The sequence below is a fragment of the Entelurus aequoreus genome, linkage group LG01 (assembly GCF_033978785.1).
Source record: "Entelurus aequoreus isolate RoL-2023_Sb linkage group LG01, RoL_Eaeq_v1.1, whole genome shotgun sequence".
Classification (NCBI taxonomy): Eukaryota; Metazoa; Chordata; class Actinopteri; order Syngnathiformes; family Syngnathidae; genus Entelurus; species Entelurus aequoreus.
This window is the reverse complement of record NC_084731.1, coordinates 31,905,201-31,924,364: the sequence shown is the minus strand read 5'-3', so window position 1 is coordinate 31,924,364 and position 19,164 is coordinate 31,905,201. Positions and strand designations below refer to the sequence as shown.

Sequence of the window (19,164 nt, the reverse complement as noted above, 5' to 3'; positions counted from 1 at the left end):
GCTGAATTCTGATTGGATACAAACTAAACTAAAAACAACAACACTGGAAGGAGCATAATATGACATGAAGAGAATGAATACTTTTAGATATTTAGGGAAAGTTAAATAATTGTATCTTTAATTATGATCATGATTTCTGATAATGTTCGGCCAGCAGAGAAGGCCTTGCTGGCCCTGACGGCAAACCACTGACTTTTAACGTTAAGTATTTCCCATTGAAGTATCATCTTGATATTATTTTTATTTTCTCTTGTTTCGAAGTTCTTAAAACGTATTTTTGCTACAAGTGTTTTGTAAAGCACCAACTCAGCGAGTCTAAATAAAAGACAGCAATTGTAAGGAAAACCTAAAAGAGTTAAGCTTTTACCAAAGGCAACAATCACAAATGAAGTTTTCAACACATGCATAATGCTGAGATCTATAGTCCATCCATCCATCTTCTTCCGCTTATCCGAGGTCGGGTCGCGGGGGCAGCAGCCTAAGCAGGGAAGCCCAGACTTCCCTCTCCCCAGCCACTTCGTCCAGCTCTTCCCGGGGGATCCCGAGGCGTTCCCAGGCCAGCCGGGAGACATAGTCTTCCCAACGTGTCCTGGGTCTTCCCTGTAGCCTCCTACCGGTTGGACGTGCCCTAAACACCTCCCTAGGGAGGCGTTCGGGTGGCATCCTGCGCAGATGCCCGAACTATCTCATCTGGCTCCTCTCCATGTGGAGGAGCAGCGGCTTTACTTTGAGCTCCCCCCGGATGACAGAGCTTCTCATCCTATCTCTAAGGGAGAGCCCGGCCACCCGGCGGAGGAAACTCATTTTGGCCGCTTGTACCCGTGATCTTGTTCTTTCGGTCACAACCCAAAGCTCATGACCATAGGTGAGGATGGGAACGTAGATCGACCGGTAAATAGAGAGCTTTGCCTTCCGGCTCAGCTCCTTCTTCACCACAACGGATCGATACAGCGTCCGCATTACTGAATACGCCGCACCGATCCGCCTTTCGATCTCACGTCATAACGTTCAAGATCTGTAGATATATTTTAAATAAGACGGGGAAAACTCGTAACAAGACTCATAGCTAAAACTTACATGCAGTTACAGTGAGCTGTGATTGTTTCTCCGTCTTCTTTCAAAAGCAGTCAGGTCTTCAGCGATGTCTCAGGTTATCTTTATGGGTGGTTAACTGAAGTGTACTTCTGGTCTTGTCTGGTCTGGACAACACGGCAGTGCGGCTGGATCAAAAGAGACCTCTGAGGCGCTATACTGAACAAAAAGTTACTTTATTACAAGCCAGCGTCATTAAACAGGTCTGCAGTACCCGGAGGAACCTAGGTCAAAAAAATTAAGGACTCCTAACCTGGAAAAGCTGAACCACAGTCTTATATCCCTTCTTCCTGCGTACACAACCTGACCATGTAAGGAGATGTTCATGTGAAAGTGTCTGAAAAACAACTCTTTTAAGCCATAACTTAAATGTTGGCTTTGAGCTAGACAGGGAGTCTTTTCTCAAGGATACGGCTATCACTTTTGCATTCCGAAGTCCCAATTAGAGCCTTTTTTCCTACGAGAAGTGATCCAATCCACCTGCAAAAATCAAACTAAGGGGCCTTATCTTATTATGTGCTCAAACTTGAATACCACTATTTAATGAAACTTGGTGGTTCGCCTTCTTCAAGTTGGATATAAATCTTCTCCATAAGCAAAACATGATATGAGTTAATTCACTTCATGACATAACGGGGAAATGAAAAACAGTGAATCAAGGCTATTGAGTGCTACTCTCAGTTTTCTTCACAAGGACACGTCTTCGCAAGACGTGACGTTAAGTCATTAAATGCAACCTTACCCGAGCAAAAAACGATGCATGATTTATCCGGGAGAACCTTGTGTGAGGGGCGTGGCCTGCGGATCTGCAGCAAAGCGGGATGTGCCGGGACCGGCTTCGAGATTAACGACAGGTGCGTGGATGACACAGCTGAGAGTGTTTGTCTGATCCCCTGTCGCTCTGTTAAAGGGAGCAGTCGGAAAGGAGAAGGGGGTGGTTGATGGTCGTTGAGGGTGGCGAGTTGGCAGCGGAGCACGAGCGAAAGACTGCAGAGAAACCATTTGTGTGCTCACTGAGAGTGACAGACATTTGCTGAAAAGCATAAAGAACTATTTATTGCAAAATAAATCATTGTGCGCAAATATGACCGAAGCTGTCATGTCCGTCTGTGGTGATCCAAGGAACCCTGGGGAGCGAGACTTCCACACCTTGATACAAATTTCCTTGACCCAGCCACACCCAAAGAAGTTGTAGACCTCCATGCTTGTCCAAGTTTTCATTTGTTTTGCTGTGTAGAATGATGTCTGGAGCACCAGTTAGTTCAACATGTCTGGGAATGCGACCGAGGGATAATTCTTGAGATTACTTGACAAATGTTATTTTGATAACATATAGGGATAAATTCTAACGCATAGTTAGATTTTTTGCTCGTATATTTAATGATTCAAGAAGCAATATTTGTCATACTCGTACACATTTGCACATATACGGAACACAATTTGGACTATCAGGCTAGCGTTCAGCAGTCTGACAGCTTCAGGGAAGCTGGTGGTTTTACTCCTCGTGCTCTGCTGCCACTTGCCTGAGGAGAGGGGCTGAAAGAGCTCTTGTGCAGGGTGAGTGGAGTCTTTCATGATTCTTTAGGCCTGCCCCCTGCATATCCGCACGTAAAGTTCTGAGGTGTAGGAAAGTCTGCTTCCCACGGTCTTCTGTGCAGCCTTCCCCACCCTCTGCAGTGCCTTCTTCTCCACCACTATGCAGCTGCCGTGCCACACGGTGATGCCAGTGCAGCCCACTTCCACAGCTGCTTCTCCGATGTGAAGTGGAGGAGGCGGCCCTCTGTCGCTTCTGAAGTTGATCACCACCTCATTAGTCTTCTTCACATTGATGTAGAGGTTGAACTCTCTGCACCACTGCTCCAAGTCTTCAACCTCCTGTCTGTATCAGACTCATCATTGTTAGTGAGGCGTCCCACTACTGCTGTTTCGTACGCAAACTTTACTCTACAACAGCTGGGGTGCTTCGCCGAGCAGTCATACATCAGAATAATGAACAGAGGGGTGCTCACCACACAACACTGGGGAGAGTCAATACTAAGGTTATGCTATTAGTGATAAGAGAATAGAATAAAATAGAATAGAATAGTATAGAATGGACTTTATTGTCATTATATCTGCATTTAACGGGATTAAAGGCCTACTGAAATGATTTTTATTTATTTAAACGGGGATAGCAGATCTATTCTATGTGTCATACTTGATCATTTCGCGATATTGCCATATTTTTGCTGAAAGGATTTAGTAGAGAACAACGACGATAAAGTTCGCAACTTTTGGTCGCTGATAAAAAAAAAACCTTGCCTATACCGGAAGTAGCGTGACGTCACAGGAAAAAGGGCTGCTCACATTTTCCTTTTGTTTACAATCCAGCGAGAGAGATTCGGACCGAGAATGCGACGATTACCCCATTAATTTGAGCGAGGATGAAAGATTCGTGGATGAGGTACGTGAGAGTGAAGGACTAGAGTGCAGTGCAGGACGTATCTTTTTTCACTCTGACCGTAACTTAGGTACAAGGGCTCATTGGATTCCACACTTTCTCCTTTTTCTATTGTTGATCACGGATTTGTATTTTAAACCACCTCGGATACTATATCCTCTTGAAAATGAGAGTCGAGAACGCAAAATGGACATTCACAGTGACTTTTATTTCCACGACAATACATCGGCGAAACACTTTAGCTACGGAGCTAACGTGATAGCATCAGGCTCAAAGGCAGATAGAAACAAAATAAATAAACCCCTGACTGGAAGGATGGACAGAAAATCAACAATACTATTAAACCCTGGACCTGTAAATACACGGTTTATGCTTTCCAGCTTGGTGAAGCTTAACAATGCTGTTGCTAACGACGCCATTGAAGCTAACTTAGCAACGGGACCTCACAGAGCTATGATAAAAACATTAGCTATCCACCTACGCCAGCCAGCCCTCATCTGCTCATCAACACCCGTGCTCACCTGCGTTCCAGCGATCGACGGAAGGACGAAGGACTTCACCCGATCATCCGTGCGGTCGGCGGGTAGCGTCGGATAGCGCGTCTGCTATCCAAGTCAAAGTCCTCCTGGTTGTGTTGCTGCAGCCAGCCGCTAATACACCGATCCCACCTACAACTTTCTTCTTTGCAGTCTTCATTGTTCATTAAACAAATTGCAAAAGATTCACCAACACAGATGTCCAGAATACTGTGGAATTCTGGATGAAAACAGAGCTTTTTTGTATTGGATTCAACGGTGTACCAATACTTCCGTTTAACTAGTGACGTCACGCGCATACGTCATCATACATAGACGTTTTCAACCGGGAGTTTAGCGGGAAATTTAAAATTGCACTTTATAAGTTAACCCGGCCGTATTGGCATTTGTTGCAATGTTAAGATTTCATCATTGATATATAAACTATCAGACTGCGTGGTCGGTAGTAGTGGGTTTCAGTAGGCCTTTAAGGACTCCAATTTAAGGTGCGGTAGTGGGAACAAATATGGGGTAAAAATAAATTAAACAACAGGTAATAAAGAAAAAACTAACAATTTAAATAAACAGACTAATATCCAATAAAAATAATAAGCAATCCTGTACAATATACGAAACACTATAGAAATACAAAATACTGTACAATATACAGAACAAGAGTACCGGAGTAATAAATAACAATCAGTGTCGGACGTATTGCACTCGAAGGGTAATATTGCACAGTAAGGTATTAGGGTAGGATATTGTATAGGGGTGAATTATTTTTATAAGTTACAGTTCAAGATGGTGACAGCTCTTGGAAAGAAGCTGTCTCTGAGCCTGTTTGTTCTGGCTCTGATGCACCTGTATATCGCCTGCCTGATGGTAGCAGGTCGAACAGGTGGAAGCCAGGGTGTGTGCTGTCCTTGGTGATGCGTTTTGCTCTGTTGAGGCAGCGGGATTTGTGTAAATCCTTCAGGGAGGGGAGGGGACAACCGATGATTTTTTGTGCAGACTTTAGGACCCTCTGAATCGCCTGTTTGTCTGCTTCAGTGCAGCTGGCGTACCACACTGTTATGCAGTACGTCAGCAGGCCCTCGACAGCCGAGCGATAGAAGGTCATCTACATCCCTTGCGTACTCAGATCCTTTTCCGCACAGTAGCCATGTTGGTTTGGTGGACCACCCCTTCGTTTACTCCCGTTCAAAAGTTTTGTGACTGAATACAAACTATTGACTTCGATGTTTTAAGGTGTTTATTTCAGAAGATTTTGACTGAATTCTAAATTGTACAAAAAGCTAGAACAATTTAGCATCTTCAGAGCATGCTAAACCAAAGACTTGTGACGTACGTTGATGTTTCAATCAATCAATCAATCAATGTTTATTTATATAGCCCTAAATCACAAGTGTCTCAAAGGTCATTACGGTGGTTCAAACTCGGCAGTTCTGTGTGACTTTAGAGCGGACCTGGGCAAATTAAGGCCCGTTAAGCTTTTCAATCTGGCCCGCCGGACATTCCAAAATATTTTTTTTAGATCTTTAAGATGGAAACTGTAGCTGGCATTATAATGTGCAGTGATGTTTTCAAATGACCGTAAGTCTTGAACTATACAAAGTATTTCAATGGTTGGAATCAGTCAGGATCAAAGCCCGCTCGGAACCATGGATGAATCCGGACCTATTAGCTGCCATTAAAGACAGAGACAGAAAATACTCTGAATACCAAAAATGTAAAACAGAAGTAGATAAACAACCCAATAACATCAACCTCAAATTACTCCTTTCAACTCTCAAAAAGCAATGCAATAAATTAAGAAATAAGTCAACCAACCTGACTAAATCCTTAAAAAAAAATTACATTAACGACAATATAGAGGAAAACACAAATAAGCCACGTGAGCTCTGGAAAATTCTCAACAACCAGTTTCCTGGTTGCAGCCAGAAACTTAAAACAAGACTCACCAACATCAGCATCAAGGAGGGTGACTCCCTCATTACAGACAAAATGGAGGTAGCTAGCAGACTTAACATCTTTTTCACCAGCATAGCCGCAACACTTGTCAACAAGCTGTCCCACCACTCTGGTCGCTTTGGTGTAGAACACATTAAAGCATTCTACAGAAAGCCAGGAGTATCCAACAATGATTTCAAATTAGAAATGGTCACAGCTGATGAGGTGTTTAAAAAATTGAGCGCGCTCCACCCTAACAAGGCCACCGGCCTTGATAATATTCCCTCCAGATTCCTCAGGGACTCTGCCTCCATCATTGCCCCGATCATCACGCACATAATAAACCTATCAATTACACAAGGCCAAGTACCAAAAGATTTTAAGATAGCAAGAGTAACTCCCCTCTTTAAAAAAGGAAGCAAATTGGAACCTGGCAACTACCGACCTGTTTCTATTCTCAGCTCCATTTCGAAAGTAATGGAGAAAATAGTTTATGAACAGGTCGATAGTTACCTTGCCACTAATAAACTCATGTACAAATTCCAATCCGGCTTCACAACTAACCACTCCACTGACACATGTCTTCTCTATCTGACCGACCACATCAAACATGAGGTGGACGCGGGCAAATACTGCGGCATGGTCATGCTGGACCTTCAGAAGGCCTTTGACACCGTTAACCACGCTATACTGTTGGATAAGCTCAGAGCAATCGGATTTAACAAAACCTCATGGAGCTGGATGCAATCTTACTTGGAGGGGAGGGAGCAGGTGGTAGAGATGAACGGCACCGTGTCCCCCCCCCCTCTCGGTGAGCTGTGGAGTCCCCCAAGGCAGTATATTGGGACCTTTACTGTTCCTAATATACATAAATGACATGTCATCGGCATGCGACTGTGAATTGTTTTTGTTTGCGGATGACTCTGCCCTGCTGGTATCCGGCAAGGACAAGTCACAGGTGGAGAAAATCCTCAGTGCTGAGCTGTGTAGAACTTGCACCTGGCTCGCTGACAACAAGCTATCCATACACTTGGGTAAAACAGAATCCATCCTGTTTGGGTCCCACATCAACCTTAAGAAAGTCAATGATTTCACCATAAAAGTGGGTGACATTGTTATCACCAGGAAAGATGAGGTCACCTACCTAGGTTCCATTCTAGAGGCTAACCTTTCCTGTGATAAAATGGCAACCAAGGTAATCAGAAAGGTTAACCAACGAACAAGATTTCTCTACAGAATCTCCTCTCTGGTCAACAAAAGCACCTTGAGGATTCTGGCGGGAACTCTCGTTCAACCCTTTTTCGATTACGCATGCACCTCCTGGTACCCTAGCACCTCCAAAACCCTCAAATCCAAACTCCAAACATCTCAGAACAAGCTAGTCAGGTTACTTCTAGACCTCCACCCCAGATCCCACCTCACTCCTACCCACTTCTCTAAAGTGGGCTGGCTCAAGGTGGAGGACAGAGTTAAACAACTTGCACTGAGCCTAGTCTATAAAATCCACTACACCTCCCTGATACCGAAGTACATGTCAAACTACTTCCTTAACGTAAATGACCGCCATAACCACAACACCAGGGGGAACTCCACTAACCACGTTAAACCCAGATTCCGAATGTTGTAACAAATAATATTTATATTAAATAGGCTTTACTTTGCATTTTAATTAACGTGGGATTATTTTATGTATTTAGAAATAATAGTACCAACTTTTTTTTCTTCTTTTTTTTCCCCCTCCAACATTTGTGGCACTGGCATGGCGCCCCCTGATGGACGGCGCCCTTAGCATTTGCCTATACGGCCTATGCCACGGGCCGACCCAGGTTGGAATCTGCGCTTTTGCATTACATACTAGTTACCATGGTAATCTAAGTCACAGCAGCTCAGACGAGGCACCAAGCAGTGTGGGTGGGGAGCGTTTCCACAGAGTGTTTCCAGAGCGGCCAGCCTGATATGCGGGTGTCAGGGACAGACGCGGAAGGAGGATTTTACAACAAAGTTCTAAAGTTTAGTGATATCTCAGATATATCAGATTGTAGGTGGGTTTTTTTTTTACCCTTCGCATCCATATTTCGCTGTGTTTGTTGCATTTTTGTTGCGTTTCGCTTGATTGTAAAATATGTCGATCGAGAGGGTGTGTGACCTTCATGTGTTGTCAATATTCAGTGTTTTATCGTTCATAGTTAATATTGTAAATCCCACATTCTTTATTTTCATGTACATTCTGGGTGTCTCATTCAGTAAAAAAATGTAAAATTCCATTCTGTTTTTAAAGGCGGTCCATCATAACGTTTTTAGCATTCAAACAGACATTATTGTGAGGTTTCGTATTAGTGTTCCTGAAAATAGATATACCGGCCCCCAGACACATTTGTTTCTCTAAATTTGGCCTCCCGGGTCAAAATAATTGCCCAGACCTGCTTTAGAGGCTTATATAGAAATAGCACATACAAAGACAATCAAGCTTTGCTACACATCTTAAACGTGTGCGCTGTAATTTCCATAATTTAGTTTTTCTTCAAGGAATAGGCTTACATAGCAGGATGTTGCTGTTAAAATGTGTAATGCGTAACTATGCTCGTGTTGCTGACGTTTGTGTACAAACGCAGCTCATTAGCATTCAAGTTACAGACACACAAAACGGGTTTTCCCCAGTCGGGCTTACTAAAAGTACTTTTTAACTGTCTAAATTCCAGAATCAGGACTAGATTTTGGACAACACACTTCTAATACCCTACAAAATGTATACAACACAATTTCAAAATTGTCTGAAAATGAAGGGCAAGACAAATAAAACAGTCAGTGTCCTGTGTTCTGCAGGTCAAGGAGCTTCCCACCTTTAAGGATGTTGACTTCATGAACAACATGCAGAAGATTTATGTGTCTGATGAGCAGAAGGAGAGCATCATGGACAAGCTGAGTAGAGATATTGAGGTAGGAAAGATACTGATATTTAGTTTTTGTTTACTGCAAAAATTCAAAGCGAGATTAAATATTGAAAATCAGTTACATGCACTGACCTTCACAGCAGGTGAGGCATTAATGCCTTTGGAGGTTTTTTTTATTTTTTTTTTTAACTTAAATTGATATGCTCTAAGCACTAACAGGTTGCTCATTAAGATTAGACAATAAGACAAAGAAAACATTTTTTTAAATCAAATACTTAATCTCCATTTTGTCTAAAAGTCCAGTTCAAAGAAGTATTTGATCATGGATGTATAATTCTCCACATTGGCAGCGTCATTTATTTATTCATTCATTCATTCCTCGAGCACCCATGTCAAACTCAAAGCCGGGTGCCAGAGTTTAATGTGGCCCGCGAAAGCCTGCGAATAACGTGGATACTTCATCTTTTTTATTAAATGTTTTTATTGTTTCCATTTTGACAGAAAAAAATGTATGTAATACATTAAATGTCATGTTTTAAACTTTGATATACAGTATATATACAAATACTCAATTGTTATTGGTGTGAATCTTTGGGCACATCGCCATTCGATTCCGATTTTTGGGGTGAGGATTTGATTCATAATCGATACTCGATTCACCACGATTCTAAATTCAAACTGATTTTTGAAATGTATTATTTAGTATAATAATAACAACACCTTAACAAAACAGCTTACAGCACCTCCTTTTGGTTGCTGACATATGACACATACGTACGTGCACCAAGTAAGCATAGAAATGGCCTAAAACTTGTTTTTTTTATCAAATTCATTTGTCAAAAAAAAAAAAATCAGGATTCGAACATGATAAAAATATTTTTTTTTAGCACCCCTACAAGGTTATACAGCAAACGACATTAAAAGTGGTTGCCTGTTTGGTGTTTACACTCATCTTATTGTGGGGTGAGGAAAGCAATGGAGATTTGCCAATGTCGTCTTGTCATGCTTAAATAAAAACTAATCATTGTGTATTAGCAATATGTTTGCAAAAAAGTCACAAAAACAGGTACAAATGTATCCATACACACCAGATATTTATTATTTATGTATTTATTTTTAATGTTCTTACTCATGGAGTATATAGTGAATAAATTGAGAACAGGAAGTGCACAAAAGTGTTAGCAACTGCTATGTAAAAGAAAAAGGGGTAGGATTAAATAAGCTCTGCTTCTTCCTACTCCATTTCAAACATGTCGAATAGAGAAACTGGAAATTGTGATGCATCATGTTGTATGTATGCATGTTCCAAATAAACTCAAACTCAACAACTGTATGTCTCTCATCATTGACTTTGCCATATACGGCAATCCAAATGTGGTCTCGTTCCACAGTTCCTGGCGCGTATGAGAATCATGGACTACAGCCTTCTGCTGGGCATCCATGATGTGCAGCGAGCCGAGAAGGAGGAGGAGGCGATGGGGACGGAGTCGTCCGGCGCTGAAGAAGAGCCGGACGAAATCGTCTCAGCTGTTGCTCCCATGAGCTCCACCTCCCCTGAAGGCATCGCTGGATACATGAGCTCCTTCAAAGCCATGGGCCCCGGGGAGTTTGACCCTTATGTGGACGTCTACGCCGTAGAGAGCGCTGTAGGTGAGTTCTATAAGGGAGATGTTTAACCATAAAAACCCTGACACTGCCTCTCATGTAGGTGCACCGCAGAGGGAAGTGTACTTCATGGGTCTGATTGACGTTCTCACGCAGTACGACACCAAGAAGAAAGCTGCTCATGCTGCCAAGGCTGTCAAACATGGGGTGAGAGTCAGTGTACAACTCATTCATGTACTGACAGGTGTAGTGTTGTCCCGATACCAATATTTTGGTACCGGTGTTATTGGCTTTATTTTAACAAAAACATCTTACGGTACATTAAACATATGTTTCTTATTGCAAGTTTGTCCTTAAATAAAATAGTGAACTTAACTTTTAGTAGTAAGTAAGCAAACAAAGACTCCTAATTTAGCGGCTGATGTGTGCAGTAACATATTGTGTCATTTTCCATTCTATTATTTTGTCAACATTATTAAAGGCCTACTGAAACCCACTACTACCGACCACGCAGTCTGATAGTTTATATATCAATTATGAAATCTTAACATTGCAACACATGCCAATACGGCCGGGTTAACTTATAAAGTGCAATTTTAAATTTCCCGGGAAATATCCGGCTGAAAACGTTTCGGTATGATGATGTTTGCGCGTGACGTCACGGGTTGAAGCAGACATTTTGGAATAGCACGGTGGCCAGCTTAAGTCGTCTGTTTTCACCACATAATTCCACAGTATTCTGGACATCTGTGTTGGTGAATCTTTTGCAATTTGTTCAATTAACAATGAAGACTGCAAAGAAGAAAGCTGTAGGTGGGATCGGTGTATTAGCGGCTGGCTACAGCAACACAACCAGGAGGACTTTGAGTTGGATAGCAGACGCGCTACCGTGAGTACAGCTTTGGCTTCCAAACATTTGATCGCTTGCCCGTCCGTGCGTGCCGCTATGTGCATGCCACGTACGTAACTTTGGGGAAATATATGTTTCTTGCCGACCCTGATGGCGGCTGGGGTGTCGTCGAAAGCTACAACGCCATCCGCCGCCGCGCCGCTGTCCTCACCTGTCTGTGTTGACTTCCTCCGTCTCCGGGCCGCCGACCGCACCGATCATCGTGGTGAAGTCCTTCGTCGTGCCGTCGATCGCTGGAACTCAGGTGAGCACGGGTGTTGATGAGCAGATGAGGGCTGGCTGGCGTAGGTGGAGAGCTAATGTTTTTAGCATAACTCTGTCGAGGTCCCGTAGCTAAGTTAGCTTCAATGGCGTCATTAGCAACAGCATTGCTAGGCTTCGCCAGGCGGGATAGCATTAACTGTGTGGTTACAGTTCCAGGGTTTAATAGTATTGTTGATCTTCTGTCTATCCTTCCAGTCAGGGGCTTATTTCTTCTGTTTCTAACTGCAGTTAAGCACGATGGTATCACGTTAGCTCCGTAGCTAAAGTGGTTCGACGATGTATTGTCGTGGAGATAAAAGTCACTGTGAATGTCCATTTCGCGTTCTCGACTCTCATTTTCAAGAGGATATAGTATCCGAGGTGGTTTAAAATACAAATCCGTGATCCACAATAGAAAAAGGAGAGAGTGTGGAATTTAATGAGCCCTCGTACCTAAGTTACGGTCAGAGCAAAAAAAGATACGTCCTGCACTGCACTCTAATCCTTTACTCTCACTTTCCTCATCCACGAATCTTTCATCCTGGCTCAAATTAATGGGGTAATCGTCGCTTTCTCGGTCCGAATCGCTCTCGCTGCTGGTGTAAACAATGTGCAAATGTGAGGAGCCTTTCAACCTGTGACGTCACGCTACTTCCGGTACAGGCAAGGCTTTTTTATCAGCGACCAAAAGTTGCGAACTTTATCGTCGATGTTCTCTACTAAATCCTTTTAGCAAAAATATGGCAATATCGCGAAATGATCAAGTATGACACATAGAATGGATCTGCTATCCCCGTTTAAATAAGAACATTTCATTTCAGTAGGCCTTTAAGGACAAATGGTAGAAAATGAATTATTAATCTACTTGTTCATTTACTGTTAATATCAGCTTACTTTCTGTTTTAACATGTTCTATCTACACTTCTATTAAAATGTAATAATCACTTATTCTTTTGTTGTTTGGATATTCTACAATAGTTTTGGATGATACCACAAATTTGGGTATTAATCCGATACCAAGTAGTTACAGGATCATACATTGGTCATATTCAAAGTCCTCATGTGTCCAGGGACATATTTCCTGAGTTTATTAAACATAATATACATTTAAAAAAAAAAAAAAAGTTGTGATGCCAAAAAAAATCGACTAGATACGCTACTGTACTTGGTATCATTACAGTGGATGTTAGGTGTAGGTCCACCAATGGCGTTTGTTTACATTTTGAGCTACGGTGTGTAGTGAAGCATGTTTAGCTATTCCTCGTCCTGCAGGGATGATACTTGTAAGAAACGTACTTTATTTGTCGCCATGGAGGCGAAGATTAGTGATTTAGAAGTAGCTAAAACACTGCAACTGCGGCTGGACATTAGCCGCTAGCTAACTAGCCATGTCTTAAAGCACCTCTTCCTGAGGGCGTTTCAGTGTTATAACTTCACCTTTATCGTTAGTTTTTAAGCCAAAACGCGTCCTTTCTCCCTTTTCTGTCTACACACTGTGTCTGTTTGTAAGTACTCCGTGATTGTGCGCTGCCGAACATGCTCGTCTGCTCGTAAACCAGAAATGATACGACGTGACGACGACGGGGACCGGTACTTTTCAAAGGCGGTATAGTACAGAATACGATTCATTAGTATCGTGGTACTATACTAATACCGGTATACCGTACAACCCCAGACAGATGTGTTGAATCTGTGTTCTGGCAATGCTTACTTAATGGGGACATTGCTCTGTTTACACCAGGTGTGTCCAAACTTTTTCCACTGAGGGCCGCACACTGAAAAATCAAAGCAAGCGGGGGCCATTTTGATATTTTTTATTTTAAAAACCAATACAATATATGTACAAAAAAGATACATTTAGGCCTCCACTCAGACTTGATCCCGGGGACCCCAAAAGGTTTTGGTCAAAAAAAATATTACAAATGTGTCATTATTTAGATTCCAGAAAACACAGAGTGAGATGTTCTACCTCTTGTGCGAAACACAAATGCATAAAATGACTTAAGACATTAAAATGAACAGTGAACGTGAATGGAAGACCTGACGGATAAAATTTACGGGTGCGCATCATCAGTAGTGTTCCTCTGGGTCATTGGGTGTTTCGGCCTTTAACACAATACACCCTCTCCAGAGGCGGCCAGCTACAGGATGATCAGACCTTAGCTTGCGACCCAAGCCCAATTAGCCATAAAAGTCACCTTGTTGGCAGACCTATCAGGGAACTATGCATGGCAGGGGCGTCCTGTTCCCTGAGTCAGCTTTGTCTGACCGCATACCTCCTGCTGCACTAGTTGGGGGCCCAAGTGGGGTCATTCCTCTTCAGCCAGAGCCACCGGCTGCTCTTTTCGGCTGCTTCAGATGCGGCTTTGATGGCTGTACGCAGGCACTGACCCCTGACTCCCAAGTCCCTCAGCAGTTTTGCGGTAGAGGTTCCCACAAAGCCTCTGCACCCAACCTCCACAGGGCGGACTTCAGTATTCCAGCTGCGATTTTGAGCTTCCGCGGCCAGCTCGGAATACCGCAAATATTTCCTCTCATATGCCTCCTCCATGGATTCCTCCCAGGGTACAGTGAGCTCAACAATGAAGGCCTTTTTGTGGGAAGTGGACCAGAGCACTAAGTCAGGCCTCAAAGTGGTAGTGGCGATCTTGCTGGGGAAAATCAGCTGTTTGCCAACATCTGCCAGCATCTTCCAGTCGCGTGCTGGACACAGCTGACTTCTCTCTGACGGGTTAACGTTGCGCCCGGCAACTGTGACCCCTTCACGGACAAAGGTAGTTCTCCATGAGGTTTTAGATGGTGGTGGTAGTGCATTGATGTTGGATCGTTTTACCTCCAGTGTGGAAGCAAGACTCTTCAAAACTTGGTTGTGGCGCCAAGTATATCGCCCCTGAGTGAGGCTGGTTTTGCAACCTGTGAGTATGTGTCGGAGGGAGGCTGGCTTAGTACAAAGGGCGCATGATGGATCTTCGCCAAACCACTTCTGGAGATTGGTTGGGGTCGGAAGGACATCGTAGGTAGCTCTGATGGCAAAGCTTAAGCTCCTTGCATCCATGGCCCATACATCCCTCCAGCGCAACTTCTTTCTTTCAACGCCTTCCCACCGAGTCCACCGACCCTGTTTGCCAAGGGTGACTGCCTTGGCCCATCTCAGGGCCTCCTCTTGACGCCGTACTTCCTCCACCACCATCTTCCTCCGTGTTGGCACATTGGCACTTCTCCAGGCAGGGCGACTAGACATAAGACCAAGGCCTCCTCTACCTTGCTGAACATTCCCCACAATGTCAGCATGTCTGAGAGCTGCTGTTGCCTCTTCAACTGCTCTTGCTGGTGTCCACTTGCGCCCTGAAACCAATGTTGGTGCATTTTCCCTAACCGCTGGATCTTTGGATTCATTCAAGATCAACTGCAGTCGTGTTTTGGCACACTTGAACTCCTCTGTAAGACTGGTAAGGGGCAACTTGAGGATACTGTCACCGTAAAGGCCTATGGTGGTGAGACAGCGTGGAACTCCAAGCCACTTTTTTATGTAGCCGGTGACTCTTCTCTCCAGCTTCTCCACCGTTGAGATGGGCACCTCATAGACTGCCAGGGGCCACATCACCCGGGGTAGTAAGCCGAACTGAAGGCACCAGGACTTGAGCTTCCCAGGCAGTTGGGTATTGTCAATCACCAGTAGGCCTCTTTTGATGTCATTGCACAACTGCTTCACCTGGTCTTTATCTCGTAGACTTGCATCATATCGCCTTCCTAGACTTTTGACTGGCTGCTCGGATATAGTGGGGATTGGCTCATCTCCAATGAAGAACTGCAAATCAGCGAGCACTCCCTTCACCACTGAGATGCTGCGTGACTTGGATGGGTTAATCTTCATCTGAGCCCAACTGATGTTCTCCTCGAGTTTTCTGAGTAATCTCCTGGTGCAAGGGATGGTGGTAGTCAGAGTGGTGATGTCATCCATGTAGGCTCTGAGGGGAGGGAGGCGCCTGCAAGAGCCCAGTTTTTGTCCACCTACGACCCATTTTGAGGCTCGAATGATGATCTCCATGGCCATGGTAAATGCCAAGGGAGATACAGTACATCCGGCCATGATGCCTATTTCCAGGTGCTGCCATGAGGTGGTAAATTCTGATGTTGAGAAGCAGAACTGCAGGTCATAAAAGTAGACTTTCACCAAGGTTGTGATGGTGTCCGGGATGTTAAAGAATTTGAAGGCAGTCCAGAGGAGCTCATGGGGCACAGAGCCAAAGACATTTGCGAGATCCAAGAAGACTGCGTGTAGGTCCCTTTTCTCCCGCTTTGCCATTTGGATCTGGTGCCAGATCATACTGGCATGTTCTAGGCACCCAGAGAAGCCTGGTACTCCTGCCTTCTGAACAGATGTATCTATATAGTTATTTCTGTGCAGGTACTCGGCCATCCTTTGTGCAATAACACTGAAGAAGATCTTACCCTCCACGTTCAGCAAGGCAATTGGGCGGAACTGACTGATGTTTGCTGCGTCTTTCTCCTTTGGAATAAGGATCCCACCTGCCCTACGCCATGCTTTAGGAATGGTTTTCTTCTGCCATACCGTTCTCATGAGTCTCCAAAGAATCCTGCAGACATCTGGTGCGTTCTTCTAAACCTTGTACGGGACTCCGTTTGGCCCAGGAGCTGAAGCTGTTCTTGCCCGATGGACAATCCTCTCGACCTAGTTCCATGTTGGAGGACCGGTCTCAAATTGATGCTTTGGGGGGTCGATTGGTGGAATGTCTGGCGGAATGGCCATGTGTTCATGACGCCTTGGATCAGAGTGGGTTGCTCTCAGGTGGTCCTCTAAATCATACTTTGTTGTTTTTAGGACCCCACTTTTCTCCTTGGTAAAGAGATTCTTCAGGAATTTAAAAGGATCTTTGTAGAACCGTGTTCTTGTTTGTTCTTTCGTCCTTCTTCGTTTGCATAGACTCTCTGCTCTGCGGAGGGATGCCAGGCGTGTTTTAATGTCAGCTTGGAGAGCACATATGCCCTCCTTTTCCAATTCTGGGGCCCTCTTCCACAGTTTCCTGAGTCGTCTCAGTTCTTTGACAAGGCGCTTGCTTTCCTGTTGCCTCCTGGAGATGGGTGGAGTGGGAGGTGTTTTAGCAGCTTTTATCTCTAAAAATCCAAATCGTTCTGCACCGTATTGATAGATGATGTTTCCCATTTTCTCCAGCTTCTTCTCTGCTGTGCCTTTGAGTTGTTCAATGGACTGCATTAGGTCACTATTCACTGTTTCCCAGAGCTTCTTTTCCACAGCACTGGGCCACTTCACTCGCAGTCTGCGGCCTGGGAGTCTCTGCTCGACTGCAGGTTGGGGAGTTAGGGTAGGATCCACCTCTGGTGTTTCTTCCACTACTAGTTCAGTGCTTGAGTATACCTCTTCCGCTACAGGGGTGCTGATGCTCTCCAATCTATGGTTTTCATCCAGTTGGTGAACTTCTATCGACTGATTTGACTCCTTCTGCAAGAAGAGGTCAATGCGAGGCCCCTGATTCTTTTCACTTAAGCACTTTTTCTTTCCCTGGTGAATCCTTAAGCCCCGAAAATATGTTATTTTCCTCCACCCACAGCTACAAATCTGCAGTTTGTGGTCCACTGCTGTGACAAGGCTTGCGCTGGTTGCTGTGGTGTTATCTTGCGCTGTGCTTTCTTTACTCGTAGTCGTTTCCGGTCCAGTCGTTACCATTTTGTCATCCGATGAGTCATCTTCCGCCCCCGCTCTCGCAGACTCTAGGGGTATTCTCTTTGTTTGCTTCTTCGTAGCTAAGAGGGGTGTCTCCTACACACTGCAAGGTGTGAGAGACCACAATCGCGGGTAGCTAACCCTCAACTGTCCCGTTGGGGTCTATTCCCTCCTGCTAGCTGTCTCTCCATGCCGTCACAAGGACTTTCCCCTGTTGTCAGCTGATCTTTTCTCAGCAGTCACTGGACAAGTCCAGATAATCAGATTCAAGAAAACACAGAGTGAGATGTTCTACCCCTTGTGCGAAACACAAATGCATAAAATGACTTAGCACATTAAAATGAACAGTGAACGTGAATGGAAGACCTGACGGATAAAATTTACGGGTGCGCATCATCAGTAGTGTTCCTCTGGGTCATTGGATGTTTCGGCCTTTAACACTATACACCCTCTCCAGAGGCGGCCAGCTACAGGATGATCAGACCTTAGCTTGCGACCCAAGCCCAATTAGCCATAAAAGTCACCTTGTTGGCAGACCTATCAGGGAACTATGCATGGCAGGGGCGTCCGGTTCCCTGAGTCAGCTTTGTCTGACCGCATACCTCCTGCTGCACTAGTTGGGGGCCCAAGTGGGGTCATTCCTCTTCAGCCAGAGCCACCAGCTGCTCTTTTCGGCTGCTTCAGATGCAGCTTTGATGGCTGTACGCAGGCACTGACCCCTGACTCCCAAGTCCCTCAGCAGTTTTGCGGTAGAGGTTCCCACAAAGCCTCTGCACCCAACCTCCACAGGGCGAACTTCAGTATTCCAGCCGCGATTTTGAGCTTCCGCGGCCAGCTCGGAATACCGCAAATATTTCCTCTCATATGCCTCCTCCATGGATTCCTCCCAGGGTACAGTGAACTCAACAATGAAGGCCTTTTTGTGGGAAGTGGACCAGAGCACTAAGTCAGGCCTCAAAGTGGTAGTGGCGATCTCGCTGGGGAAAATCAGCTGTTTGCCAACATCTGCCAGCATCTTCCAGTCGCGTGCTGGACACAGCTGACTTCTCTCTGACGGGTTAACGTTGCGCCCGGCAACTGTGACCCCTTCACGGACAAAGGTAGTTCTCCATGAGGTTTTAGATGGTGGTGGTAGTGCATTGATGTTGGATCGTTTTACCTCCAGTGTGGAAGCAAGACTCTTCAAAACTTGGTTGTGGCGCCAAGTATATCGCCCCTGAGTGAGGCTGGTTTTGCAACCTGTGAGTATGTGTCGGAGGGAGGCTGGCTTAGTACAAATGGCGCATGATGGATCTTCGCCAAACCACTGCTGGAGATTGGTTGGGGTCGGAAGGACATCGTAGGTAGCTCTGATGGCAAAGCTTAAGCTCCTTGCATCCATGGCCCATTAAAGTATTATTATTATTATTATTATTCAAGGTTTAAATCTCTAGATCAACATTAGGTCTATCTGTCAATAAAACGTTTTTAAAGATTTAAGTTGTATGCCATTTTTGTCAAGGAAAACCATGTTTTTTTATGGTAAAAAAACACAAAATATGCAATATTTTCCCCAAATAAAATTTTAAAGTGGAATATTTGAGATTATATAATAATTTGAGTCTTAAAAAGGTCAATAACTCACAACAACATTGATTTTAATTCATTATTTTTTTGATCAATGACACTTAAAAAAAAAAAGTCCCACTAAAATTATTGGGGATCCAAAAGGGTACTGCTCAGTAAAGTTAAAAAAAAAAAATCCAACATTTTTTTTAACTTTTACCACAATAGTCTCAAGATCAACTTCGGATTGATCCGTCAATTAAAAGTTT

The 19,164-nt window shown here is 44.2% G+C and overlaps 1 protein-coding gene across 3 annotated transcripts in view; it reads left to right on the top strand.

Moving 5' to 3' along the window:
- LOC133650485 (phosphatidylinositol 5-phosphate 4-kinase type-2 gamma-like) overlaps positions 1–19,164 on the top strand; it is a 49,272-nt gene that overhangs the window by 28,280 nt on the left and 1,828 nt on the right. For all 3 annotated transcript variants that reach the window (XM_062047795.1, XM_062047804.1, XM_062047787.1), the window contains 3 exons: positions 8,821–8,934; positions 10,280–10,538; positions 10,597–10,700. In XM_062047795.1, the coding sequence (XP_061903779.1) occupies positions 8,821–8,934; positions 10,280–10,538; positions 10,597–10,700 (477 nt within the window). The remainder of the gene's footprint in view (positions 1–8,820; positions 8,935–10,279; positions 10,539–10,596; positions 10,701–19,164) is intronic.